The sequence below is a fragment of the Phyllostomus discolor genome, chromosome 11 (assembly GCF_004126475.2).
Source record: "Phyllostomus discolor isolate MPI-MPIP mPhyDis1 chromosome 11, mPhyDis1.pri.v3, whole genome shotgun sequence".
NCBI lineage: Eukaryota > Metazoa > Chordata > Mammalia > Chiroptera > Phyllostomidae > Phyllostomus > Phyllostomus discolor.
The window spans coordinates 92,724,496-92,752,024 of record NC_040913.2 but is presented as its reverse complement, the minus strand read 5'-3'; the positions used below and the strand labels follow the sequence as shown (position 1 = coordinate 92,752,024).

At 59.3% G+C, this 27,529-nt stretch overlaps 1 protein-coding gene across 1 annotated transcript; it reads left to right on the top strand.

Annotated features, from left to right (window-relative positions):
- The first annotated feature begins 1,131 nt into the window (after positions 1-1,131).
- On the top strand, positions 1,132-27,529 carry AGPAT5 (1-acylglycerol-3-phosphate O-acyltransferase 5). The gene is made up of 8 exons (XM_028526755.2): positions 1,132-1,382; positions 10,159-10,228; positions 15,356-15,471; positions 16,993-17,082; positions 21,046-21,136; positions 24,646-24,807; positions 25,268-25,391; positions 27,198-27,529. The coding sequence occupies exons 1-8, from the start codon at positions 1,164-1,166 to the stop codon at positions 27,421-27,423; spliced, it is 1,098 nt and encodes a 365-aa protein (XP_028382556.1). The 5' UTR covers positions 1,132-1,163; the 3' UTR covers positions 27,424-27,529.

The following is a 27,529-nucleotide window of genomic DNA, read 5'->3' as shown; positions in this document are numbered from 1 at the left end:
TCAGAAAGAAGCGGAAGAGCCGGGCCCTGGGGAACCGCAGCGGTGGATCTGAGCAGGCCTCCTGCTCACCAGCGTGGGAAGAACTTTGTGCAAAGCCTGTCCAGCTACCCGTAAACATCTCCCCGGAGCAAAGGGGCCTAACTCTGCACCTCCCTAGTGGCGCCTGTTGGGAAGGGCCCCAGGGCACCTGCTGGGGCGAGGGAAGGAGCAGGAAGGGGGAGGGTGGAGCCCCCTTGAAAAGGTAGGTAACCTCGTCACTAGCGATGGCCTCGCGCGGAGGACCCCGGGCGAGGATTTAGCACTTATCTCACCCCTTTGTAACTCCTCCGATCCTACTTTGCCGTCCCTCCCACGGGGAGCTTGGCGAATACCTGTGGCTTGCGCGAGGCCTCCTAACTGGGGAGGGCACGACTGCAGAACACTCCAGGTACGGCGCGTACCTGGGCACTCCAAATGAGGCACCCGATGCACCCCTGGCCGCAGCCCACTGGGCATGCCGGCGGGGGGTGGGCGTTCCCTCCAGCCTCCCGGCGCCCAGAGCCCTTCTCCTGTCCGCACCCACCCTCCCCCGGCTCGGCCAGGTAGCTGCCGCCTAGCTCCGCGGCTGCAGCAGCGCGGCCGAGCTCCAGAGCATGCGCAGAGGCCGGAGCCGGCGTGGGGGCCGTGCGCCCCTGGCGGTTGCACGTCAACCGTCAGCCGCAGGAGACCAATCCGGAGTCGTGTTGCTGCCGAGGGCGCCCGTCCCGGCGGGGGACTATGGAAACGGGCGGCCAATCAGGAGGCCGGTTGCTGCCGCGGAGCCCCGCCCCCGACGGGGGCGCTGGGTGACGGGATAGGGTCATGGGGTGTGATCGCCCCTGAGCCAGCGGCCCCGGAGGGCGGCGGCGTGCCCTTGCCCGCGGCCGCGAGCAGCGCGCGCGGCCCCGCACTCGCCGGTCCGGCCGCCCGCCCAGCCTCGGCGGCGGCGGCGCGGCCCATGCGGCTGGGGGCGGAGGCCCGCGCGGGCGGGGCGTCTCAGGTGCGGCCGGCGGCGGCCCGGGGCGGCGGCGAGGGGGCGGCGGCGGCGGGGCCGGGCGCGGCCCGGTGATTGGCCGCGGGCCGCGGGGCGTCCGGAGGCGGCCGGCCGGGCGGGGCCGGCGGAGCGGTCCGCGCCGGCCGGGAGGATGCTGCTGTCCCTGGTGCTCCACATGTACTCGCTGCGCTGCGTGCTGCCGGCCGCCGTGCTGCTGGGCACGGCGCCCACCTACGTGCTGGCCTGGGGCGCCTGGCGGCTGCTGTCCGCCCTGCTGCCCGCCCGCTTCTACCAGGCGGTGGACGACCGGCTCTACTGCGTCTACCAGAGCATGGTGCTCTTCTTCTTCGAGAACTACACCGGCGTGCAGGTGAGGCTCCGCGCGCCCCCGCCGGGACCTGCGGCGTGGCTCCTCGCGGCGGGCCCCGAGAGCACGTGCCGTGTGGCCCATCCTCCCGCGGCGGGGGAGGTTTCGGGTGCTCACTGCAGGCCTTGGCCCAGCGCCTCCTTGCAGAGACCCCACGTTCGCTGGGAAGCTGGAGCTACCGTGCTCTGAGCTACCCGGGGGGGTCCCCGCCCCCCCCACCGGCTGGGCCCCTGCGACGTGGAGCCAGGCTCAGCGGGAAGTAGGGCACGCGGTGGGCAGCTGGGGCGTTCGCTGGGAGAAGGTGGTCACGTGGAAGCGCAGAAGCGCGCTTTGAAAGGTCGGAGACGAGACCTGCTCCTGAAACAAGTTGTTACTGTTTGGACAAGAAATGCAACTCTGTTTGGCCTTCCTCCGCAGCGAAAGCCGGGCGAGGAAATGAATACACTTGTTACTGTAGAAGCCCTGCCGTAGATAAAGTTCTTGCCAACTTGGGCTGGGCTTAAATGTGTGGCTGATGCTTTTTGTCTCCGTCTTTCTCTGTGGAGATCGGACGTGTAGATTAAATGTGTTCATTGGGTTCTTTGAAATCTCGTGCAAAATAACAGTTGCGAATTTTTCTTTTATCTTCCAGCTTGGAAACAGAGCTTGATTCTAGCTTATTGCTTCCAGTCAGGCGCTCCTGTTTTTTTTTTCGTGTCTTGGTTTAGTGGTGTGGAGGGGAGGGGATGGCCTTTGGGGGGGGTGCCTTTCTGCTTTGTCTTTTACTACCCCCCCACCCCCAAAAAACAACTGTTCTCACCCTGCTGTCAGTCACCTGGCTCCTGTTCTGACTTTTGGCGATGCCATCGGTGGCTGAGGACGCAGTTTGCCCCCGAGGGAGGTGGTGTGGCCAGCAGGGAATTAGGAGAACGGGGGTCTCTGCTGAAGCCAGACTCTGTGTCCACCAGGAGGGAGAGAAAGACCGCCCTGCCAGACAGTGATTCCCCGAGAGCTGGCTTTTAGAATGGGCCTCATTTAAATTTGTTACTGATGCAGACCTGTCTTCCCCCTGTGCTCTTCACATGCATCTAAGTGTATGGTTTTATTGTGATTAAGTCTTTAATTTCACATATGACAGCTACCCTGGACTCAGAACGTGTGACAGCGTCTGTTACTACCCAGAAAAGTAATTCTCCCCGTGCTGGGTTATTTTATTTTTGTTTAAAGAACGGAACACGCCCCATGCAGCATCACGTACAATGTATCATTGACGTGCTCGGTGTTTAGCAAGTTCCTTACTTTGTGTCTCTTCCCCCACGCCCTGTTCAGTAGAGAGACTTCCTCTTCATTTTTGAGTTCTCAGCACGTGGAAGTGAATCTGCCGATGACCTTTGGGCACCCAGTTCTAGGATTCCTAACACACTTCACCATGGGACCGACACTGGGTGAACTTCTGAATTGTACCTGAGGCCATCCGACATCCTTCCACAGACACGGGTCCCTCGGCGAGGCTCGCTAGGAATGCTGGACAGAAGGACTCGGTGCGCACTGGCCGTCAGACGCAGGTGGTGAACATGTAATAGCAGTGTAGGCCCCAGAGTGTCCTGTCCATGCATTATATTGTGGTGGTGGGTGTTGTTATTTTGGCAAGGAGTTATTTGCTGGTGAGTAACAGCAGGGTATTTTTGGGGGGTCTTTTTATGGAACCTGGGGTTCCCGGGTAGACAAGGCTACCTTCCAATATTTCTGATGGTTTATTTTAAGCTTAAATCGGTAAAGGAAAAATAGCTATTATTAAATATAAACCCAAAGGAAAAGGATTTGTAAGAACAGACATTCTGTTACTGTATTCTTATTTTTGACTTAATAGTTTTCATCAGTGACTTTGTCGTCGAAAAGTTTTCAATTCAAGTTTTAGCTTGTTATTCTTATTCACCAGCTTTCATTTGCAAAGCCTCTTGTCTGTTCTGTATAAAAAATAAGAGTTTTTAAACGAAAGGAAGTTCACCATTAAATTATATACATTGCAGAAGTATTTTCAAATTAGATTTTTTTAAAACAGCCTTTTAATGCCTTCCAGTTCTAAGTTTAAAAAGAATGCTTTGTAATAGTTGTGAGCCAGAGAATTTTTTTATGCACGGAGTTTTTAAGTTGCAGAGAACTCAAGTAAGTCCATGAAGTTCATGGTCTGTGCTTGGCAGGTAGACCTGCTCCCAAACAGCACCTGCACTTGGAGGTCCGGTTGGATTCCAGGTGAACATTCTGTCCTTTCCTCACTTCACTACTTTGCTTCCACGTGCATCTCTGAGACAGGAGAACAGTTCAGCTGCTGTTGCTCAAGGTACTGTTTGTAACTTACCTGTGTAGGTTCTCCTGGAATCTCATTAAACTGGGTGCCTTCTTCACCGTCTATTCCTTTGGAATTTTAAGTTTTACGTGGTGTCTCTTCACTTGAGACCCACTGACGGTTAGAACACACCTGCTCACTACCTGGGGGCGGGGCACCGACTGAAGTGACCGCACCACATGCTGGGGCTGCCCTCACAAAGCCCCTCTGATTTAGTGACTCAGAACAGTGGGAACCTATCCTTTACCAGTCCCGGAGGCCAGGTGTCGGAAATCAAGGCGCTGGTTGGCCTGCACGCTCTCGGGGGAGAGCCCTTTGTCCCTTACAGCTCCGGAGGCCGTCCACGTCCCCTGACTTGCGGCCACCTCAAGTCCGGCCTCTGCCGCTGGCGTCACGTGGGCTCTTGCTCTTGTGTCTCAGGTATCCTCTGCCTTTCTTAGAAGGACACTTGTTACCGGCTGTCGGGCCTCCCCAGGCAATCCGGGGTGACCTCTTCAACTCACGGTCACGAGCAGCCCGCAAAGACCCTTGTTCCGAATGCGTCCCGTCCCCAGGTTCTGCGCTCGGGGACATGCACGCCTTCTTTGGGGTTGTCATTGAAGCCACTACAACAACAGCTCCTGGGTTCTGCCTCTTGCTTGTGTTGCTGCTGTTCTCAGTTCAACTCTGCCCCATTTCTCCAGGCACTTGGTGTCTACTTGCTTTGACACGCTCAAGGAAAGGGAGCCTGGTTTTACACGCCGAGGTTACCTTTACAACAACGCCCCGCCTTGGCTGCTGTGGCTCAGTGGGTTGAGCGCCAGCCTGCAAAGCAAAGGGTCGCTAGTTTGATCCCCAGGCAGGGCACAGGCCTGGGTTGTGGGCCAGGTCCGCAGTAGGGGGCACGTGAGAGCAACCGCACGTTGATGTTTCTCTCCCTCTCTTTCTCCTTCCCTTCCCCTGTCTCTAAAGAGTAAATAAATGCAATCTTTTAAAAAGATTTCCCATAAGCTTTTAGTGTCTAATTTTCAAAGTAACCTCCATATATCCCTCAAATAGAGTATTTGAATAGTTGTCTTATTTCCAGAACCAATCTTTATTCTATATACCAATAACCAACTTCTTATTCACATGCTGGTGTTTTTTTTAATTTCTAATAGATTCTTACATTACCATCTCGTGGTAGCTTACCAAAAACCCCTGAGCACCTGGTAGCGTGGAGGGGCGTGACTTCTTGGTGGAGAGCTTGCATGGTGCAGACACCACGGGCGCATGGGCCGCTGGGTGTGGTTGCCGTCCTGAGACCGTGTGGGTTGGAGAAGGGGCTTGGACGTGGGATGCCTGGAGCCTCCCAAGGAAAGGAGGCCGCGAGTCTGTGTGGGGGCTGGAGCTGGGGGGGGAGGTGCTGCAGGAGCAGCACCGAGTCCTGGGAGTGCCGGCCAGAGCCCCGGGGGCCCCCTTGCCCCCGGGAGAGGCGGACCGGGCGGAGCAGCGTCTCTGGCCCGGATCCCTGGACTCCTGTCCCCGGTGGGGAGGTGGATGGGTGGACGGTGCTGGGAGTAGTTACAGCCAGTAATGAAAATTCTTTTCAACATGTTTTGGAAGCTGATGAAAGTTACTGTTATTTTTTCTTAATGCCAGAATTCTTTTCTCTTTAGAAAATCTCTGCTCTTTGCCCTCCTTCCAATAGAATACACCAAAAGCTGGTATTTGTAGGCCAGCAAACCCAGTGGTATGATGATGGGTGTCTTCTCCTCAGCAGCTAATGGTGTGTGAGTCACCGCTTCTTCCTGCTCAAAGCTGTTGGGTTTACTTCAAAGTGGGTTTTACTCGGATGGCTGTGTTCGCTAATTCCCTCTTCCCCAAATGCCAACATAATACATTATAACAATACAACGTGAAATGTGATATACAATAAATTAGTGTTTCAGCTAGCCTACTTGGTAAAATAGTGGCAGGGAATTCTGTAGACACAATTTACTTTGCCTCCCTCATAAATTTGTCTAATTTTGTGGAGCTAAATACACTGAGAGTTGACTCTTCTTAAATGGAATTGAAAGTTAATTTTTCCTTTAATATTTTCTCGTTGGACTATAGTCTCTTAATCAGAGGTGGACATTGACAGTAATGACGTCTCACCAGGCAGTCCCTGGAACCTGCTCTTCATTCATGCCTCTGGTACCGGAGCGGGCGCCTGGTTGCCGGCCCTGTGCGGGGCACCGCGGGGCGCAGGGAAGAACAATGGCCAAGGCCGCAGCCCTTCGCAGCTTGGTGGCCTCTGGGGGGACAGTGCCCTACAAGGGAGTGACAGTGCACTGTGCCGTGTGAGGGCGTCAGCCCCGTGGAGGAGGGTCGGGGCTCGGGACGCTGCCCCGAGCAGGTGGCATTCGCCTGGGGCTCTGAAGAAGAGCCAGTTTGCAAGGCCTCGTGGGCATCAGGGGGACAGCAGGCAGCAGAAAGGGCAGGTGAGCACAGAATGCAGAGAACCCCAGGTCACGCCCTGTTCTGCTGGGCCTGCTGGGCCACGCTGCCAGGCGGCACCGTTCTCCCCACTTGGCAGACGACGGGAGGACTGAGGCACAAAGGGTGCAGGGTTTAGCAGTCATGCCAGGATTCGGTCCAAGGCAGCCTAGCCTCAGGTCGGTCTCCACGGATGCCTTGCCGGGTGGTGAGGTTCTGCGGGCTGGAATGAGACCCCATCTCTCGAGGTGGTTGCCCTGGGAGAACGTGGGCAGTTGGGACAGACGGCAACACTGACGTCGGAGAGCGTGTGTTCACCAGCTTTGTGCCCCGAAGGGAGAGACTTCGCACAGGCCTGTCCCGAGGGCTGTCCCCGGTGGTCAGGAGCTGCTGTGGCTTCCCTGCGGACAGGGGGAGAGCAGGCGGAAGCAGGCAGCGTGTTCAGGGCTGGGGGGTCTCTGCTGACCTCGGGGTGAAAACGAAGTCTCCTCAGCTCTGCCCTGGCCGGGCTGCTGCTCCCTGCGCCCCTCCCCCTCCCAGATTGCCAGCACGTTCCCGGCAGGGCGCCCCTGGACCCCTGGACCGCTGTCTCTGCCCGTCCTCCCGATGTGCCTGACCTCTCCCGGCTCCAGTGTGGGCACTTCTGTGTAACATTAGCATGTGCGCTAGTGACCTCAGCACGCGTTAGCATGTCTGTTTTCCCCTCTGCGAGACTAGCCCTTGGGGGTGGCAACAAAGGGGAGAACCACTTGTCCTTTTTTCCTTGTAGCAAGAGGGCAGAGCAGTCTGCAGGGGACCCTGGTCTGCACTTGTGCAAATGTAGGTGAACGTCACTTTTAAGGGCAGGGTTTTGAGTGGCTGTGCTAGTTGACAGGTTTTGCTGTAACAGGGTCCCCAGGTTCCGTGAGTCTGGTCGCATTCCTCACTCGGATAAAGGAGGGAGAGCCAGCTGGGGACTCCACCCTCCCCGGGAGACCTAGATCAGAGACCTCAGGAAGGCGGGAGGGGGCTCTGGGACCCCAGCAGGGCAGAGAAACGTTCCTTCACCCCACAGCGAGGACTTGCACGTTTTGCGGTTTTGAACCAGTGCCGCTCTGTCAGGGTTATTACGGTTCCCTCGTGTCTCTGTAGGAACTGGCAGCCGGTGCTGCCTGGGTAGGCCGGGTGCTGTGTGTGTCTGTGACTGCGACGCCGTGTGCCGGGCAGCCCCACTCGGGTCCCGCTCGGGTGAGAATTCCAGGAGAGCGAGAGCACGAGGGGGAGATGCCTGGAAAGGAGATCACACTGAGTGCTGAGCACTTGCTAGGTGCTAGCATTTCACTTGATAAAATAGTTTCCACCCTAAATCGCACGTGCTTCAGTGCAGAAAGAAGTCAGTTTAAAAACAAAACCGCACCACGAGATAAGTTCCAAAGGAGAGGAAGGGACACAGAACTCAGGAAGTGGAGGCGGGCGCGGGAGGCTCCAAGGGCCCCTTCCCTGGGCCGGAGGGTTTCCCTGGGCCGGCCTGCCCCCCCCCCCGCGTGCAGGCCAGCTCCTGGAGCACCGAGGCCCTGCTGCGCTCCCCTTCTTGGCGTGTTTTCTGTAGGACAGTTCTCGACGTCAGTTCTAGTTTTGTATCACTCCCGAGTCTCTTGTCTCTGCTGGTGAGCGTTCGAAGTGAGGACATGTGAGCTCCGAATACACTTCGAGAAGCCTTCTCATTTGACCTTTTCCACCTGGAGTTTTGGCGGAGAATAGTCTGGTAACAGCTGAGAGAGTTTGGGCCGAGGTGCGAGAGCTGGGGTGGCGCTCCCGTCCCCTGTCATGCCATGTGTCCCCAGAGTGGTGGCTTCCCGCGCCCTGTGCCCTCCTGAGACGGAGCCCTTCCTGCCGCGCTGTGGTGCAGCTTGTCCTGAGACAGCGGGCGCGGCTGCGGGCTGAGCGACGTGCAGGGCTCGGTGCCTGTCGGCCCCCCGAGGTGCACCTGCTGTGAGACCGGTGCCTGCGGCTGCGTTTGACCTGGTTTCCAGGTGCCGTGTTTTCCCGGTCGGGGACAGGTTTAAGGGGGCGGGGGAGGTGGGTGCAGCTTCCCTGTGTGTGTGGTGGTGGAGACTCCTAGTGGGTTCCTGTGGGACATTTCATTGGCATTAAAGCCTTTACAAGTGTGTGTTCCAAACGATTATAAACACGGAGTGTACATTCTGTATGCAGTCTTCCTCAAGCTGAAACTCCGTGTAGCTGCATTTCTGCATGTTCAGACTTTTTCAGGAAGACAGACCAGCTAGCTGTTTTTCTCATTCATGGGCCACCTAGCACAGTTCGGGGTAAAAACGCCACTCCTCTGGAGAGCGGCACAGCGGCAGTGGCCTCGTCTGGGGCGGTGGCTGTGGCCCAGGCACCGTCCCTGGGCCCTGCAGCCTCCTTGGGCTCGCTGCAGCCGCGCCAGGGGCGGTAGCCTGCGCACACTCGGTTCCCAGGCGGAGAGCGGCCCTGCGAGGTCAGGCGCTTCCACTCGGCTCCCGTGGCAAGGCCGTGGGCTGGGCCTCAGGTCTGAGTCGCGTGCCAGGAAGGCTCTGTCCCGGCCGCCCCACCAGCACGCCTGTCCCCGCCCAGCCAGCCAGGTGCTGTGGACTGAGTGGCCGCAAACTCGGACGCAGGACGGCGTCGTTCTGCAGGGCCACCCCGCCCCCCTACCCCAGGCTGCAGTCCACCCTCCCCGAAAGTGAAGAGTGTGCCCTTCCTGTCGTGAGGAGCTCGGAGCAGGCCAGGGAGATGCCTCTCACCTGCGATCGGGCCTGACTGAGCAGTTTGCTTCCTCTAAAGCCTGCGGTCCCACTGCAGCCCGGACACAGCAACCCCGACCCCCACCGCCCACCCCGGCAGAGGCCGCCTCCCCGGGAACCCAGTGCACGCAGCCCCCGCCCGGGGCTGCCAGCTGGCTGGGCCGGCTCTGACCTCCTGCACCCCGGCTCTGCGCCAAAGGGCGCCCCTGGGTCAGGGTGGTGCTCAGGGCCGGGCCGTCTCCCCACCGCCCCCGCTGGCCTGGCACTGCCGACAGCTGCCCAGGTGGCTGCACCAGGGCCTCTGGCTTCATGCTTGCTCCTTCCTCCTCTCGGCCCATCCCCACCGAGGCAGGTGCCGGCTGAAACGGAGACAACACCGGTTGGTTCAGAGGGAGTGTTTTGGAGTCCGTGCTCTTGGTGACCAGCACACTGCAGTGCAGGGAGGAGGAGCGTGCCCTCTGCCCTCTCAGGGTCCTGGTGGGGCCTGCAGATTAACCAGACAAAAGACAGACTGACAGGGGAGAAGTCACACGAGTGTCAGCAGTGGCAACATTTCTGTGTGCATCGGGGCCCACAAAGAGTCGAAACCCGGGGGTTCAGGGCTCCTGGGGTCAGCGGCCTGGACCGCCCTCCACCCTGCCGGCCTTTCACCGGGGGCCCGCCGGGCGGCACGAGCGGTGCAGCGCACCCACGGTCCCTGCCGGAACAGTGTCCGTGACTCGGCGTCAGGAACCGCCTCCTGTGTTCTCACCGGGCCCACCGGTCCTTGTGTCTCATCACACACGTGTGCGACACGACACTGGGTGACCCTCCGCCGGCCCTACCCCCGACCCCTTTGGCCTCACGGAGCAGCAGTTTGTGTGGAACGTCACGGGGGCGGGGGCGGCGAGCCCGCGGGGCCGTGTGGGCTCAGACAACAAGCTGCCGAGGCAGAAGAGGGGCCCGTGGAGCTTGGGGGGGGCTCGAGGCACAGAAAACGTGCCCTCGGGGGGATGGGGGGAGGAGCGGGCCCTCGGGGGGATGGGGGGCTCCAGGCCGGAATCCAGAAAGAGCCGCCCGTCCCTCCCTGCTGACGGCGTGCCGACCGTGCTCTGAGACCCCCGAGAACAGTCCGAGGTTTGGTGATCGTGGTCGGAAATAACCATGACGTCGCGTGTTTGTCAGTTTTTTACCTTCTCCTGCTTACTGTGTTACAGGAGTGCATGCTTTAAAACACCAAAGTAATGCTTCTTTTTGTTTTATCTTTTAGATATTGCTATATGGAGATTTGCCAAAAAATAAAGAAAATATAATATATTTAGCAAATCATCAATGCACAGGTTTGTATTTCATTTGTGTGAAACTTAGGTTTTTCTAGAGAAAATATGTGGGCATTCAAAGTAATGCTCTTATATATTTACATGAAAAACTGCTATTGTTTAAACATGAATTTTTAATGCCGATGTTACACGTGACCTTGTGTTTCTGTGATCTTTACTATGAATTTTCCTATTCTTACCTTTTTCCTCTGATGGGTGTAAATAAGCTGTTTTCTTCCCTTTTTCTACGTGTTTGAATAGTTCCTCAAAGAGCCTGTTCTTCCTTTTGTCCGTTATGTCCCTGGGGGTGGGGCCGGGCCCCTCCGCGGTACACTCGGTCGTTCTGATCGGAGCTGCGGAAGGTCCGCGCGACCTGTGAGTGGCCGGCCCAGCCCAGCGCTGGTTTCCAGCGTCTGTCTGCGGTTCCTTCCGCCTCCTCAGATGCTCTGGTGTAATTGCAGCTCATTGTTCTGCCAGAAGCATGGCAGAGGGCTTCCGTCCCCCATAAAGTGCAGCGTATGCTGCAAACCAGGTCAAGGCACTTCTTAAACTGCTTCTGCTGCGGAGTAGTCACAGACTCGCAGGACCGTGCAAATACAGCCTTCCGTGCCCCCTCCCCCGTCCCCCCCCCCCGGGGGCCGGAACCCGGACGTTCACCCTGGCTGCAGTGCCTTCTGGCTTCACAGATAATTCGGTTCAAAGTGACTCCCACCTCGTGTTTTCCACCTGGGACCGCTTTCGATGCACACTCCCTGAATTCCATTTTTACTCAAAAGTTGTAGCACCCAGAGGCCGGAAGCGGAGACGACCTGAGCACCCTGACCGGTGTGACTCAGTGGGTTGGGCGCCGTCCCGCAAAGCGGAAGGTCACTGGTTTGATTCCCGGTCGGGGCCATGCCTGGGTTTCGGGCTCGGTCCCCGTGCAGGGTGTGTGCCGGAGGCAACCGATGGACGTTTCTCTCCCTCCCTCCCCCACTCTCCAGAAATAAACAAGTCAAGTCTTCAAGTATCAACGAGGACATGAAAGCGCCCTGAGCAGTGGCGTTGCCTGGATGGAAGCCGCGGAAGCCCGTGGCCGCCGTCGGCCTCCTCCCGTCCACTGCGCTGCTTCCTGACGTGGTTGCTCTTGTTTCTGCCTAGACCCTAAACACGGCAGAGAAAGTGGAAGACGTGCAAGTGCGTCTTTCCCAGCTCAGCGCGTCGGTGACCACGTTCAGTTTTACGGGGCAGGAGCCAGGGCCGCCGGGCGTGGACAGGAGGGCCGCTGGGTCGGCGTCCTGCGGCCCGTGTCAGCCTGGCCGGCTCGGGGGCTTGCAGCTCACCACCACCCCCGGCTGCGGCAGACCAGCCAGCTCTCGGGCCCGTGTCCGCCTCCAGCTCGGCCCGGACAGTGGGCCCACTGCTCGCTGTGCCCTGACCGTCCCTCCGGACACGCCTGGGCTTCGTGCTGCTCGCCAGGCCCGCCCTTCCCGGCCTGTTGCTGGGGCGTGTTTCCACCAGGGCAGACCCGGCTCCGCAGGGCCCGGACTCCCTTCGTGTGAGCTTGCTTTCTGTGTAGCAGGGTTCTCTCTTAAATAAATCCCTCATTCCGGGGCTCGGGGGAGACACGGCTCTGTTCGGAGGGCCGTGGCAGCCATGTGGGCGGAGGGCCGGTCCTCCCGATCGCCCTGGTGGGGGGCGGTCAGCTGCTGGTGGTGTGCTTACCGCACGCTGGCCCCCGCACACCTCACTTCCTAGAGAGGACTCCTGGGAGGGGTCGGGAGGAGGGCAGACCTTTAACATGCTCCTCCCGAGACTGGGGCCCAGAGAACTGGCCGGAGGAAGTCTTGCCCCACATCCCATCCCACATCCCGCTGCAGAGCGCCGGCCAGCCCTGACCTCGGCCTCTCCGAGGCTGCCCTTCTGGGGCCAGGGCTGTAGCCTCAGGGGTCAGGGCTGAGGGGTGCATGTTAAATGCCTTTAAAACCCATGGCCTAGGAGCACACCTAGGGAGTGACATTCAGTTGCTTGAGGATCGCAGGCCTCCTGCGGATACAGGGTGGGGCAAAAGTAGGTTTACAGTTCGAGCGTGCAAAACACAGAGTCTCTTCTCGTGCTGTTACTTACTGATGGTTGGTTTCCCGTACATACAACGGTCAGCCTGCCTGTGCCCCCCCCTCCACCCCGCCCCCATAGGATAGATTTGGAGCCTTTTCCCAGAAACAGGGAGGTTAGGGGCCCAGACAAGCTGTCCCTCGGCTTTGGGCTCCAGAGGGCCCCAAGCTTTGCTGTGGGCTTGGGTCGCTCGCTGGCCGTCGAGTCCAGGGCCCTTTCCAAATCCCTCTGGAGGTGTCCTCCGTCACCGCCGAGTGTCGGACGCTGCGATCAGCAGAAGGGGCATTTCGAGGGCCGCAGTGCAGCTCAGACGTCCTGGTGTGCCCTCCTCTGGGCCAGCCGGAGCCCGCGCCTCCTCTGGCCCGACCACCGCCCCGAGAGCTGGCCTGCCGCTGCGTTCTCCCCGCCCTCGTTTCCGCGCCGCTGTCCTTGCTGCTTCTGCACGTGTACTCCTTGCCGCCTTGTGTCTCTGCGGAGTCAACCGGGGCGGCGGCTCTGAGTCCTTCCTCTCGGCCTCCTGGGACCTCCTGCCCTGGCCTCCAGTTCCCTCATTAGTCCCGTGAAATGCTCCTCCTGGTTTAGGGGTCATCTTTCTTGACTGACAGCCTGTGTGGTGCGTAGATTGTCATGCAGAGGCATGGGCTCTGGGGTCAGAGAGGCCCTGGTTTATGTTCTGTTCTGCAACAGGCTGTGTGATAGTGGGCAGATTCCTTAACCTCTCTGAGCCCTCCTGGTAGGGTGTGAGTGATATCTCCTGATGAGGAGGAGTTTCGGGCAGCTGGCATAGCTGGCCCGCAGCCTCACCGAGCACCAGAGCGCATGGGTCCGTGCCAGGCCAGAGCTCCCTGCGCGGTCTCCAGACTCCGCAGCGCCCCTGGGAATTTGGAACTCGTTACATTGTAACGTGGGCCGGGAAAGCTGGTCTTCCTTGCTTCCTTTCTTGCTCCCTTGCCTCTCGGCCTTCTCCTCCTGTCTTCCCAGTTAAGCAAGTAGTGGCACTGCCCCGCAGGACCTGCAGGAAAGAATTCTTATGTGGCCACATTTCTGGGCATCTTAAACTGTGCCGGGGCACAGAGTGTAAATGTCACTGTGCAGGGAACACGTTACCGCCTCAGCTGTCAGGAACGCAGCTGCCTCGTCTCTTGTCTTGAAACCTCATTGAAAATAAACAGAAGAAGTGAAAAAGATATCGGAGTAGCAACAGTTGATGGCACGAAGCTTGTGTCTCTTGGCCTCTTAGGTTCTTAAATGTTTCCACTAAAATTGTTGAAAGACTAAGGGCATAATCCAGGACAGTTCGTTACAAACAGGACATGTGTTTAAAACGTTACACTTTCTCCTGAAGGCATTGGGAAGATGCATCCTAGGCTGGAGTATAACCATGCAGATTTTAATATAAAGATGCATTGTAGAAATGTCTCCAGACTTTAAAAGTGATCGTTGCAGGAAAAGATACCAACTCCTGTGTTCAGCCTGGAGACAGGCCCTGGTCCTCACGACTGGCTCAGATTGACGATGCACACCGGGCGCAGCTACCCCGGACTTGCATGCACACCTGGTTCCAGGACGTGTTGGGAAGGGAGGGTGCCCGGCAGTGCCGCCGGTGTGAGCGGGCGGGGAGGGGAGGGCACGGGACTGGCAGGGTGTCTGCAGGAAGCTCCATCCTTAGAGCAGTGACAGGTGGCAGCCCCCCGGCGGAGGTGCTCCCGATGGACACTGGGTGGGCCACTGGGCGGGCTCGCTGACCGCCGGGCGTCACCGCCGGCAGGGAGCTGTCATCGAATTTGTCTTGATAATCATCCTAATTCTTAAATCCTCATGGAAGAGTTCACTTGCAAATGGTTAAAAAGGTTAAAAAGACAATTGTAATACTCAATACAATATTTTCCCCAACGGATAACTTTTAGTGTTTAAATTGGCTGAATCTTCTCTGCACCTTTCTGTCGCAGTAGAGAGTGAATCATCCTGTACTTGTGGAAACCGCCCCCTTTGGTTAAAGCTTCCTTGTGATCCTTAAATTTCTCCGCTTTTATCTCATACGGGATGAATGAAACAAAACTCTCCGTTTGGTGTTTTTTAAGCATTTCCCCTCGAATTTACCTGGTACGGGTGTGGCCCTGTTCCTTTCACGCAGCCCCACCACTTGTTCCGAGGGGCCCGTCCTCCAGGTCACCCACGGGCTCAGGAAGAGTCTCCCTCGAGGTCTGCTGTCCTCACTCCCGCCCCTCCCAGGATCCGGGCCTTCCAGACCCTGCCCGCCCCCTCGCCCCTTCTGCCACTTCACCCCCCGCCCCGCCCTCCCTCTGTCCTCGGCACACTCTGCCCTCGGCCCGCTCTGCCCTCGGCACACTCTGCCCTCGGCCCGCTCTGCCCGCTCCTGGTTCCCGCCGAGGGCGAGTGCCCCGTTCGAGTTTCTGTGCAAGATCCGTCAACAGTTCGTTTCTTTCCGTGAGTCTTTGTTGGCAGTAAGCTCAGTCCCACCTTCTTCTGTTTGCTGTTCCCACCGTCGTGTCAGGAGCTGCCGAGTGTCCGGAGGCGCCTGCAGCCGGGGCCCTGTCTCTGCCTGGCATGGGGGGGCGGGCTGGGGCGGGTGCTGGGCCCTGCCCTGGGGCTGTCGGGGCGGGCCCTGGCCCTGGGTGCGCAGGCGGTGTGTCGCAGGGCTCACCGTCACTTGACGGTGCCTGTGACCAACGTGCAGAATATTCACTCTGTCGTGTCCCCGGGGCTGGGGACCTGAGGAGCTTTACTCTGTGCACATGCTGCTTGTGGATCGGTGTGGTGGTCTGGAACCTTTGCATTTTGCTCGTAACACAAAAAGTCTCCCAAGAAATGCAAAAAAATAAAAAACAACAAAAAACCCCTAAACAACAACAACAAAACAAATGAAAAACCACAGAATTTTTATTTTTTAAGTGTGTTGATTTAAAGTCATTTAAAATTCCGATCATACTGTTTTCCGAGCGCATTTTTTGCTGAGCGTTGCAAGGAGACCGTTGTGTTTGAGCACCGGCCCGGCGCCCAGCGGCGGCGGCGCTGACGGCTCTGTCTTCGCAGTGGACTGGATCGTGGCGGACATCCTGGCGGTGCGGCAGGGCGCGCTGGGGCACGTGCGCTACGTGCTGAAGGACGGGCTGAAGTGGCTCCCCCTGTACGGCTGCTACTTCTCGCAGGTACACCCCTTCCTCGAGCTCTGCGCGCGAGCTCACAGAGCCGTGCGTGCCGGCCTCCCGTGCGCTTCACGCAGGTGCGTGAGCTGGAGGGGTTGCGTGTATGAGTTTAATAGCTTTTTCTATGTTGAAGTAATCTAGGATTTTTTAGTTTTGAGCAAATTTTACCTGTTGGTTTCTGGAGGGAGAAGCAGTGGGGGAGGGAACCCTGACTTGTTGCCCCTCTGACGGATGTGTCCGTCGGCCGGTTCTCGCACGTGCCCTGAGCGGGCTCGAGCCCACGCCCCGGCTGGCTGGGACGACGCTGCAGCCAGCTGGGCCGCCTGGCCGAGGCTGTTCCGGATTTTTACTGGTGTGTGTTTATATACACGTCTGGTTACCCGGATAGCTAAACTAAGTAGCTGAAACACAATTGTACAAAAATCAAACAAATGGGAAACCTTAACGGCACAGAATCTGATAGGCAGTTAGCCATCTGCCTTATGAAACCGCTGAGAGGCGTCGTTACTCCTGGGGACACAGCGAGCAGCTCCACGCGTGTGGCACTGAGCACGGGCACCAGGCACAGAGTCCGTGCTCCACGCGTGCCGTTTCCCAGAATGCCCCTCAGTACCACGCCGTGACCTTCAGGTCCCAGGACTCCGGGGAACGGGCTCCCGGACGCTCAGAAAGGGTCTGGGGCAAGCGCTCCAGGGGACACCACTGTGCCCCCCCCTCAGTCGTGCAGCCAGCTTCGAACTGTGAAGCGGGAGTGTGTGCTCAGAAAGGGCTTGCTAGCGCTTTTCTCGTCCTCTTCTGACGGAATGGCCTGACGTGTAACTTTTTAAGTACGAAGTATACAGTTCCTGTATGGGAGACACGCGTGTCAGTAGGACTTGAACAGCAGCTGGAGGAAGAAAGGCTCAAGTCACAGTGCGCTGGGGGCCGAGTCCCTCTGACAGTCCCCCTGCCCCGGACGGAGAGGCACCTGCGTCCCGGGCTGTGCTCCCGCACCTCTGTCCTCGCCTCGCGGCGGCCGCCCTCCCTCCGGTCTTCGCTCCCTGCATGCCCGCACATGTCTGTGTCCCGACCTCCTCCGACAGGGCACAGCCCCGCTGAACGAGGGCCCGTCTCAGGGGGCCCACCTTGGGACCGCAGGGAACCCAGACCCCTCCCTAGAGCCCCGCCCCCAACACTGCCACCTGGCACGGGGGCCTGTGGCCGGCCAGTGCCCAGGACACGACCTCGCGATCCGGCGCTCAGGGAGGAGCTGAGGACCGGGACGCGTCTGTGGCCGAGTTTTTATTTCAAAGCCGTGTTTTTAAGAAAGCACTTTGATTTTAACTGCCAACAAAAGTAAATGTTAGCGTGCTTTCTGATGCAGCGTGCAGTTTTATTTATGTTGAAACAAGAAACGAGGATTCTCAACTGACGTTCCCTAGATGCTGACATTTGACCGTGTTAGTGCAGTCTAACTCCCGCCGTGCGACTCTGTGTCTCGCTGTGGGCGTCCTGGTGGTGAGCGCTCTCCCTCTCTCCCGGCAGCACGGCGGGGTCTACGTCAGGAGGAGCGCCAGGTTCGACGAGAAGGAGATGAGGAAGAAGCTGCAGAGCTACACCCGCGCTGGCACCCCGGTGAGACCCTGCGCCCACCCGGCTGCTCACGTGCCAGCAGTCTCGGGCTTCCGTGAGAGCGTGAGGGCCGTTCTGAAAGCCCATCTCCCCAGGTGGGGCGGGCGGTGCCCGTGGGCACGGGTGGGTGAGGCTGCGGGTCCCCGGAAAGGCAGCTGCAGGCCCTGGGTCCCCGGCCGGCCGCGGTGCTGCTGGTGTGGGCCCGAAGCGGCGTGGCCGGGGGAGCGTCGGCGGCCTCGGCCTGTAAAGAGCGAGCAGGACTGCCCTGGTCACCTTGCCCCTTGGCCTGCGCAGGGCCTCGTGACCCGGTGTCTTCAGTGTCGGCGGGGGGGGAGGGGGGCGAGTGGGAGAAGCAGCCGTTTTCTGTCTCTGAGTGTGAGTTCAGACTGCTTGTGTCTATCGAGCTATTTGAAAGGCCAAAAACAGTTCCAGTATCTACAAGCAAAGACTCATTCAGTGTAGATATTATTCCACAGCACTTTGCTCCCGCCAAGGAATCTCGGGTTCTCTTAGAGGGATGCCGAGGTGCCCCCGCCGCCCCCCGCCTCGCTTGCTGGCGCCCCCCCCCCGTGGGCGGTTGTCCTGCCGCCCGGGACCTCGCCCCCCAGTGCACCCTCTTTGCTCTTCCTCCCGCACCCCCTCCCCGCCGTCCTCTCTGGTCGTCCTTTCCTCTCTCCACCCGCACCCAAGGAGGAGTCCTCCAGTCAGCTGACCGCGGGCCGCGGTGTTCGGTTTTTCCCTGCAGACCCGCTCAGGCCGCCCGTCCGCCCGGCTGTCTGGTGCCCCGCCCTCTCTGAGGCGCTCGGCTTGCACATGCTCCGGCTCGTCGCCGGTGTCCTGGGCTCGGGGGCAAGGCGCTCTCAGCACTCTGTGTCCCACGGGGAAGCCGCCTGGCTTTTTTGTTTTTTGTGTTTTTTTAACTTGTTTTGATGCTTGGAATAATTTTAGATTTACAAAACCCAAGTGAAAAAGTTGCTGTGGAAAGGAGAGAGCATCCGTGAAGCACACACCCTGTGCGGTGTTAATTCCCACAGTGTGTGAGGGACTCATCGACTCGCCCGCAAGAAAGCAAACCGAGCAGAAACGGGCAAAGACCGTGAATAGGCCTTTCCCGGAGAAGCCCTGCGGAGGGCCAGCAGGTACCTGAATAGGTGCCCCGCCTCCTTGTTGTCAGGGAGGTGCCGGCCACGAGCATGGTCATGTGTCCCCTTACGCCTGCTGGAAGGGCTGTCACCACACAGTCAGAAGATCACAGGTGTTGGAGAGGATGTGGAGCGAAGGGAAACCCTAGATACTCTCGGTGGGAATGCAGACTGGTGTCGTCATACGGAAAACAGAATGCAGGGACCTCGGAAGATTAAAACTAGAACCACCTGCCATGTGCTTCAGCAGTTGTGCTGCCGGGCGCGTGACGAGGTCTGTCCGGAAAAAGTCCAGCCATTGTTAATGTAACGAGAATGCTTTGCACGACATCCATGTCACCTGGCAGCCAAGCAGAGTGGACTGGAATGTGCATGTGTGAACAGTGACGACTTCACTGCACTAGTCAGTGGGGGTGATAGACACTGGTGAGTGAGCATGTGTACTGTGTGGCCGTCGCATTCAAAATGACTGAGCAAGTAGAGCAATGAATCTGCATCAAATTTTGTGTTGGGCTTCAACATTCCTCTGTGGAAACTACTCAGATGATTCAGAAGGCCACAGCTGTGGGCACCTGGTGACTGGCAGCATCATCATGACAACGCACCTTCTCACGCATCACGTCTCGTGCAGAGTTTTTTGACAAAACATCAAATCACCCAGGTGGCTCAGCCCCCTACAGCCCAGATTTGGTGCCCTGAGACTTCTGGCTTTTCCCTAAACTAAAATCACCTTTGAAAGGGAAGGGATTTCAGACCCTTGCTGACATTCAAGAAAATACAGCAGGGCAGCTGATGGCGATTGGGAGAACTGTGTGAGGTCCCAAGGTGCCTACTGTGAAGGGGACTGAGGCATCCTTGTCCTGTGGACAGTGTTTCTTGTGTCTTCTTCCATAAATGTCTCTATTTTCCATACTACGTGGCTGGGCACCTTCTGGACAGACCTTGTATTTACACACCCCCACACACACGCACACAGTTTTGAAGAGGTACCTGAATCCCTTTGCTCACTGCAGTAACGTTCCCAGCGAGCAAGAGAATGGGAACGCCCTAAGTGTGTCCCTCAGTAGACGAGTGGATGAAGAATGTGGTCTGTATATGTACAGCGGAGACTTTTTCAGTCTCAGAAAGGAAGGAAGTCCTGTCATTTGTGACAGCATAGCGCAGGAGACCTCTTTGTTTCCTGACGTGGCGTTAGTGCGGTGACGGTGTGCGGTAGGCCGCGGGCAGTTGCAGTGCAGAGTCTGACGCGTCCTGCTCTCGGCGCACGCCCGTGGAGGCGTCCACACGGTCGGGGAGGGGCACGTGTCGGTCACCCCGGAGTCTGCCTGTGTGCACCGTGCACCTGCGCTGCTGCAGGGGGTCCCTGGCTGCTCTCCGAGTCACAGATCAGCGTGTGCTTTCCAGAACGCCACACGCGTGGGGTCACACCGTTGGTGATGTTGGAGGGGGGGCGGTCGGCCTCTTCCACCCAGCCTGGTGACTGGGAGAGTCCCCCGTGCCGTGGTGTGGGCCCATTGATGTCCTTGTTTGTCTTCCCCGCGAAGGAGCGCGGTGCCGTGTGGGTGCCGCGGCTGTTCTCGGCGCGGGGCTGCCAGTGTCCCGGCTGCCGGGGAGTCAGTGACGCGCCTCTTGACGCGCCTCTTCACGCTCCCAGCCGTGTCTCCACCGAAGGTTTTCGTTTTCCTCGAGTCAGACTCACGGGATTCTCACACAATTTCCTGGTGTAGCACCCTTGACAAACTCAAGGGTAGAAGGTTCTCTCCCGTTTCCTGTTGGAAGTTTTGTAGGGTTAGTTTCACATTCAGGTCTGTCATCCACGTTGAGTTAATTTTGTATGTTGTGCGTTTGAAAAGGTTTGATGAAAGTCTTATTTTGTCTGTTGGCCGCCAGAGACCTTCGTGTAGCTTGTGTGACTCAGGCCTAACACTGGGAGGTTTTCACGGTTCGGTGTCACCGCTTCTGTTGTGCCTTTCCCGGGAGATGCGCGCAGTAGCTCGCACTGACTGGTTACGTAGTGACCGCCCAGTCGGACGCTCTCACGGAGCGGCTTGTAAGTCAGGCCACTGGGAACGCGTCACAGCCCTGGCCGGTGCGGCTTGCTTGGTCGGACCGTCGTCCCAGACACTGAAGCGTCTCGGGGTCGATTCCCCGTCAGGGCACATACCCAGGCTGTGGGTTCGGTCCCCAGTCGGGGCTTGTGTGGCCAGGCAGCCGATCAACCTCTCTCTCCCTCTCCCTCTCATTCCCTCTCCCTCTCCCCCGCTGCTTCCTCTCTCTCTAAAAGCAGTGGAAAATGTCCTCAGGTGAGGATTAAAAAAGACGCATCATGGAAGCTCTGTAACACCGTACTGTGTGACTGTTGAAATGTGAGCCCTTACTGCCTTTTATGTTGTGGAGACTGCCATGTTTATACATGGTTTTCCTCAAATGACATGTGCTTAGGGACACAACTGTCTGAAATCTGCACCTTTCTAAAAGTCATTTTGCAGAACTTAGCAGAGGGGAGCTCTTGTCCTGATTAATCGAGGCTTCGTGCGAGTCAGCGTCTCATGGCCACACGCTCGCTGAGTGAGCGCTAGCACGCGGGTAGGAACGGTGGGTTCTTCCTGGCGGGCCTACCAGCGAGCGTCCGACTGTGTTCCACATACAGTCTGTCTTACGCTTATCTGAATTTTGGCATTTTGGGGGTTCTCCTTGAAGTGAAGCTCACACGTAAGTGAAAACGCAATTTTCCTTCCACAGGAAATACCCTCTTAGCGTCTGCAGGGCTGACGGGGGCACGCCGACCGCAGAAAAGTAACGCGAACCTGCTTTGTGCCCGCAGATGTACCTCGTGATTTTCCCGGAGGGGACGCGGTACAACCCGGAGCTGACGAAGGTCATCTCGGCCAGCCAGGCGTTCGCGGCTCAGCAAGGTGGGTGGGGCGTGTCCGTGTCTGGAAAAGCCATTCGCCACGGCGGTGACGACGGAGGTCCTAGTTCCCGGAGGAGAGACTTGGGTCTGACAGCACCTGCAGCGGACGAGCGAGCGTGCTCTCTCCTTGGGCGGGCGGGTGTGCCCTCCCAGGAGGTGCACGGTCTTCTCGTCAGTCCACACGCGTGTGGTCACGTGTGTCTGGGAGGCCAGGCTGGGCGGCTCCCGCGGCCACGTGCTGGCACCGGGGACGGGGTGAGCCCTCCCCCACGCAGGGTGCGCAGATGCGCCCTTGTGTGCGGTGCGGGCTCTGCGGCCGGGGCGGGGGTGGGGCTGTTGGCGGCAGACCGAGGGCCACCCCGGCACCGACCGGCCGCCTGGTTTTAAGCCACCGAAGGCTGCGAAGCTCCAGCTTCCTCGTCCCTTGAAAGCACATGTGCCTCATGGGGGCGTGGCAGCCCGTGCGAGGGCTCGTGTGTCGAAGATGGGGGTGCTTCTCTCGGGGCACACCGCACAGAACTGGCTCCTGGTCGGGCTGTGCCAGCGCCGGGGTGCTGTGTCCGCTGTCACCCAGTGGGCCATCCCGCCCACGTGCGGCCGGCTGTGGTCAGAGCGCGGCGGGGCGTAGGAGGCACCGGCTCTTCATTCCACTCATTTCAGTTAGTGCGCTGGGGGCTGCGCCGCCCGAGCTGCCCTCTGTCCCGGGAGGTCAGCGGTACGCTGTCCTTTCCCTGCCCTCGGGTGGGGCCGGGCCGGCTCCAGGGGCAGCTGGGAGAGGGCGTGCGTGGACGCCGCGGCCCAGGACTGGCCTGCACCCCCTTCTGGGTGGGAAGGGAGGCCGAGCTGCGTTTCCTTACTCGCTGCCGTTTCACAGCCGGTTCCGTCTCGTCAGCCGAGGGGTCTGCTTCACCTCCTGCCGGTTTGTAAAAGTCCACGGCGATGCTCCCGTGTGCTTTCAAACAAGTGCTTTTACGTAAAGCTTGAAGCAGTATAGGTACAATACAGTCGCCAACATAGTTGATTAGTGATTGGTCTGTCACTTTTCTGAGCTGTGGATCCTTCTCACAGTCGCCAGACGGGGAAGAAGGACCCGTCTGGTGGATGTAACGGGGTCAGGCTGAGCCCCATGCGCCCTGAGCAGCCTGAGTTTAGAGGTGCTCGCCCCTCCGACGGAGGTGAGTCGTGTGATCGGCAGGTTAGGCGGGTCCAAGTTGTGTGTTTCCACCGGAACCTATGGATTGGTATCTGTTGGTAAACCTTCACTTGACACTCACGTTTCAAGAAAAAGAAGAGAAAAATAGCAGTTCCATGCCCATCAGAGAGCCAGAGGAAGAGCCCCCCTCCCCACCCCCCCCCAGGACGCTCACGCACCCTCCCACCCCTCCGACCCCTTCCCCCTCTCCCGGGTGCACCGAGTGTCTCCTCGGAGCCAGTCTCCCGTGGGCTGGGGGGGGTCCCTTTCAGCACTTCACTCTCAGGGCCTGCTAAGGGCCGGGGAGCGGGTCGTGTCCTGGTCTTCCTCCGGGGCCTGTCCGAGGGGCCCTGGTGGTTTTCCGCCGCAGCAGCCGGCGAGGCCCCGGCCTTTCTGATCCCTCATGTCAGGAAACAGGGCCGTCCTGTCTCCTCCGTGACCGCAAGCCAGATACCCGGGACTGCTGGGCTTCGAGCAAACCAGCGGTTTTTCTCAGCATCTGGGGTCTAGCCCTCGTGTGGCCTGGCGTCCCCAGAGCCCCCAGGTGAGTGGGCGAGCCTGAGCCTCTGCCCGCAGAAGCGACCCAATGCGCGACCCGAGGCACTCCCTGGCTCTGCCCCCGCACTCCGCCCCCTCCCGGTGCCGGACCCCAGGGTCCCTCCGGTCCCTCCATGTGTGTCTGCCCCCGGGACCCATCCCGGCAGCTCCAGCATCCTCTTCTTCCTGAAGCTTCCACCCACGGGACAGGCAGGGTCGGAACCGCCTGGCAGAAGGACGGCTGCTTTCACCCTCCAGGGCGTCACCAGCGCCCTCTGCGTCCCGCCCTGCGGGCTCGCTCTCTCCCGGAGCAGGGCGCAGGGCTGGGTCCAGACGTCTCCCGGAGGACACTGCTCAGGGCTGCCACGGCTCCAGGGGGGTGGGGGGCTCAGTCACTGCCCACAAAGCCTCCCCACCCTGTCCCCCCCTTCCAGACCTTGACTGTCACCCGTTTTTAGCAGAACGTTCTTGCTTTTTGTCTTCTCGCTGACTTCCTCAGCGCCTGCTAGTGGGCTGCTCCTACCGAACACCGCAGGGTGGGCCTGTCCTGCGGGGCTTGGGTGCTAACGGTGTGGGCGCCCCTCACAGTGCTGCGGGCCGGCCACTAAGACCCAACACCGCTGAAGAAGCGGTGTGCTCTGGGAGCCACGAAGGGAGCACCAGCTCCTTCAGTGACGGGTGTCTCCCCGCCGGCAGGCACGCTGTGTGGACTTCGGGCACGAGTCCACGAGTGGACGGAGCGGCCGCTGCTGGGGGACTGGGTCGGACGTGCGGTGTGGGAACGCCCACGGTTCTCACGCCACTCCGCATGTCAGAGATTCCTGCGCGGAGGGTCCCAGCCCGGATTGCCCCTCCGTACGCAGCCGGTCCTCCCCGGGGACGGGGACAGGGACGGGGAGGGGCGGCCCAGGCCAGCTGGCTTTCTCAAGAGCATTTCCGTGTCGCTTCCTCGGACAGCGCTCTCGGGTGACCCCGGGGACAGTCCGCCGGGAAGAGGGGGAGAGGGCGCCTCGGGGGACGGGGAGGCGGAGCAGATCCTCAGCCCTGGTGGGAGCGCGGGCGAGTGGGTGGTGGGCGGTTCAAGTGCCGTGTTCTCTCAGGTAAAGACTTCTAAAAAGAAGCTTTTATAAAAACGTGTGCACACACCATGTCACCTGTTCCCCAGAGAAGTAAAGCCGTGGGGCGCGCACGGCCGGGGTGTCGGGGTGAGGAAAGTTCTGGAGTTCCACGTGGTGATGGCTGCACGGGTCTCTGAATGTACTAAACCCCCACTGCGTTGTGCACGTTGAAATTGCAGATTTTATGTATGTGAATTGGATCTCGGTTTTTTAAAGAAACACGCCACTGAGCTGGATTTGGGGGTTTGCCCCGAGAGGCTCAGGCCAGCAGTTCACGCGGTGCACTCCGCCCCTCCCCCACAGCGAGCGGCGCTGGGGCCGTGGGTCGGAATACAGAGTGCAGTGGGACCGGGGGTCGCGGGCTCGGAGGCGAGCGGGGCAGTGCGGCCCTGGTCGGGTTCTCGGGGCTGGAGGGTCTCCGGGAGGGTCGGGAGCTTCGGGAGGCCGCGTTCCCACCACACCCTGCGCCCTGCAGTGCCTCCTACCGGCGGGCGGGCGGGCGGGCGACGCGCGGCCACGTGGGGGCGCTCCTGCCCTCCGAGTCCCAGAGGCCTAAGGACGGGCGTGGACAGCCGTGGACAGGCACGGACACCCTCCGCGGGGTCCGCACAGGCGGGGAGGAGCAGCGCACGGTCGCCCCACGCCAGACCCCCTCTCTTCCAGGCCTGGCGGTGCTGCAGCACGTGCTGACGCCGCGCGTGAAGGCCACCCACGTTGCCTTTGACTCCATGAAGGACTACTTAGACGCGGTGTATGATGTGACGGTGGCTTTCGAAGGGACGGTGGATGGGAAAGGGCAGCGGAAGGAAGCTCCGTCCATGGTCGGTAAGTCCTGCGTCCTCGGCCGGGACTGCGTCATTCGGTCTGCCAGCCGCCGCACGGGCGCCGCCGCCCTGCCTGTGCCGGCCGTCTCCCCCCAGGGGCACCCCGGCGCGTCTTCTGGTGCTCCCTACTCGTCTTCGAGTTCGCGTCTCATTGCCCTTGCTGAGGGGGTGTTTCTGGGCTGCCGTCTCAGTCCTTCCCTTCGGAGGGTGGGGCCCCGGTGCTGGCCGAGCCGGCGCCCTGCCCCGGGCTGTCTGCTGGGTTCACGCGGCAGACCGAGGCGCCCCACGCTCCCCTTCGGCTGGACACCCAGACCGCCGGTCACCGCCTGTGCTTCCACTGCTTTTGCTAAGGGCGCTGCACCTTTTCATTTTTAATCATCTCTTTGCTTCAGTTTCATTGTTACTTTATATAACTGTGAATTCTAAAATTAAAAACATGACATATTTTTATTTTTTGTTAGAATTCCTCTGCAAAGAATGTCCAAAAATCCACATTCACATTGACCGCATAGACAAGAAGGACGTCCCGGAGGAACAAGTGTACATGAGAAGGTGGCTTCACGAGCGCTTTGAAATAAAGGACAAGTGAGTATCGGCAGTGTCGCGGGGCGGCAGTGCCGCTCCGGGTCTGGAGTCTCTGTGCCCTGAGCCCCCAGGCGCAGGTGCGGCGTGGCCTTGAGTGCGCCCTCCGTGACTCGGGGTCGGGCTGCTCCGCTGCGCTGGCGCAGGAGCCCTCGCCGCCCTGCGTCCCGTAAAGGAGCTCGTTGGGGCTGCCACCCCCGCCCCCCCCCCGCCCTGTTTTCACACTCAGTCTCCCCGAAGCGACACTCTGGGTGAGACACCACGTGTAACTGAGACAGACCAGGCACGGCACGATGCCCCAGCCTGCCGCCCCAGCCCCAGTGCAGTGGCGGGGCTGCTGGCACCGGCTGTCCGGCCGAGGGGGCGCACTGTGTCCCTGTGTGCGTACGTGGGACGGGACGCCGCATGCTGTTGAAAGGAGGGTGGGGCAGGCGTGTTCAGTGGCCCTTGGGTGAGGCCCGGCTGGAAGAGGCCAAGCAGGGCGTGCGTGCCACTGACCCAAGAGGCCGCCGGTGACCTGGGTGAAGTGTACGTGCATCTATCTCTCAGGTTCCACGCACGTTTCTGCAGGCAGGGAACTTCCTCTCCTTCTTAGGAAGATGGGAGTGGGCCTTGGGCTCCGACCGTTCCGTGGGGGCTGCAGGACACGTGTGTGCTCCTGCCGGTCCTGCCGTCCCTGCGGGCTCTGTCCTGTCTGACGCTGTACACATCTCTGCTTCCGTTTTCTGTTTGGGAAGAAGGGGCCCCTGCACTGCAGTCATAGAGGCCACCGTTTCACAGAGGCCACATTGGAAAGTGTGCTTTTTTAAAAAACAGTTTCAAAATTATGTTGATGTTCAGAAACTTTCCCCGGGGACTTTAACCTCCTCCTCATGCACGCCTTCTCAGAGGGCTGCACCTTCCCAGGGGGCTGCGGCTTCCCAGGGGCTGTGGCTTCCCAGGGGGCTGCGGCTCTTCCTCCCTTCCTCACTGCATTCCTGGAGAGTGTTTTCTGCCTGCAAGTGACTGAGAGCACGCCGACCCCAGTGTATGAAACTAGACGGTTCACAGACAAGTCGGTAGATTTCTGTATTTTACTGACAGTTGTACATGACTTGATTTATTAAACCAACAGTGCCACGCACTTTGGTTATGGGAAAAATTTTAAAAGTAAGATCGCTATGTTTTGACATGAAAATCTGTTCTCAGAAAAAAAAAGCCTGAACAATATGTTTAATACCCAATATATTTTGTTACAAGTATTTGTACATATTTAGGATGAGTCTGGAATTTTAAAACCGTCGATATTGCTAGGGAAAGATTTATAAGGCAGAAAAAGGACTTTTTGTTTTTGTACCTTTGTGTTCGAGATCGTTATATGGAATGTGTTGTGCTATTAAAACTTTACCTTTTTAAAACGAGATGGGGAACGAATGAACTTTTCCTCTCGGGGCTCAGGCTCCTGTGCTGGGCGCACTGCTGACCTATCCCTGCCTTCTGGGGTGGGGTGGGGGCAGGTGGGAGAAGGGGAGGGGCTCCCCACCCAGCTGTGGGTCCGGTCACGGGCAAACGTCACAGAAGCTTCCCCCCCCCCCCCCAACGGCTGGTGGTGTAGCGTGTGTGCCACTCGCTGGCCGCACCGGAGGCCTGTCAGACGCCTGTAGGCCCCGGGTGAACCTGGGCTCCGGCTGGTGCCTCCTCTTCTCTGTCTCTCAGGGCCCCGCGCCGCTTCCAGCGCGGGACACGGGGGAGGTGCCCGCTGGTGCCGGTCGGGTCACAGTGCCGAAGTACCTGGGGCCGGAACTCACAGCTGTCTGCATTCGGCCACAGGTTGCTCATCGAGTTCTATGACTCGCTGGACCCGGAGAGGAGGAACAAGTTTCCCGGGAAGAGTGTCCACTCGAAGCTGAGTCTCATGAAGACACTGCCGTCACTGCTGATCCTGAGTGGCCTGACCGCCGGCCTGCTGGTGACCGAGACGGGGCGCAGGCTGTATGTGAAGACCTGGGTCTACGGGACCCTCGTGGGCTGCTTGTGGGTCAGCATCAAGGCGTAGGACTGCCCCGGCCGCGGGCCATGCTCGCTGGTGGTCGTGGGCGGCCCCGCGTGCACACCCCGTGTCCGATTTGCCCAGACATGTGAATAAAGCCTTACTGATTGAA

Coding starts and splice junctions, on each gene's coding strand:
- AGPAT5 (XM_028526755.2), top strand. CDS start 1,164: ATGCTGCTGTCCCTGGTGCTCCACATGTACTCGCTGCGCTGCGTGCTG. Junction 10,229..15,355: donor AGCAAATCATCAATGCACAG/GTTTGTATTTCA, acceptor CTGTCTTCGCAG/TGGACTGGATCGTGGCGGAC. Junction 24,808..25,267: donor GGAAGCTCCGTCCATGGTCG/GTAAGTCCTGCG, acceptor ATTTTTTGTTAG/AATTCCTCTGCAAAGAATGT.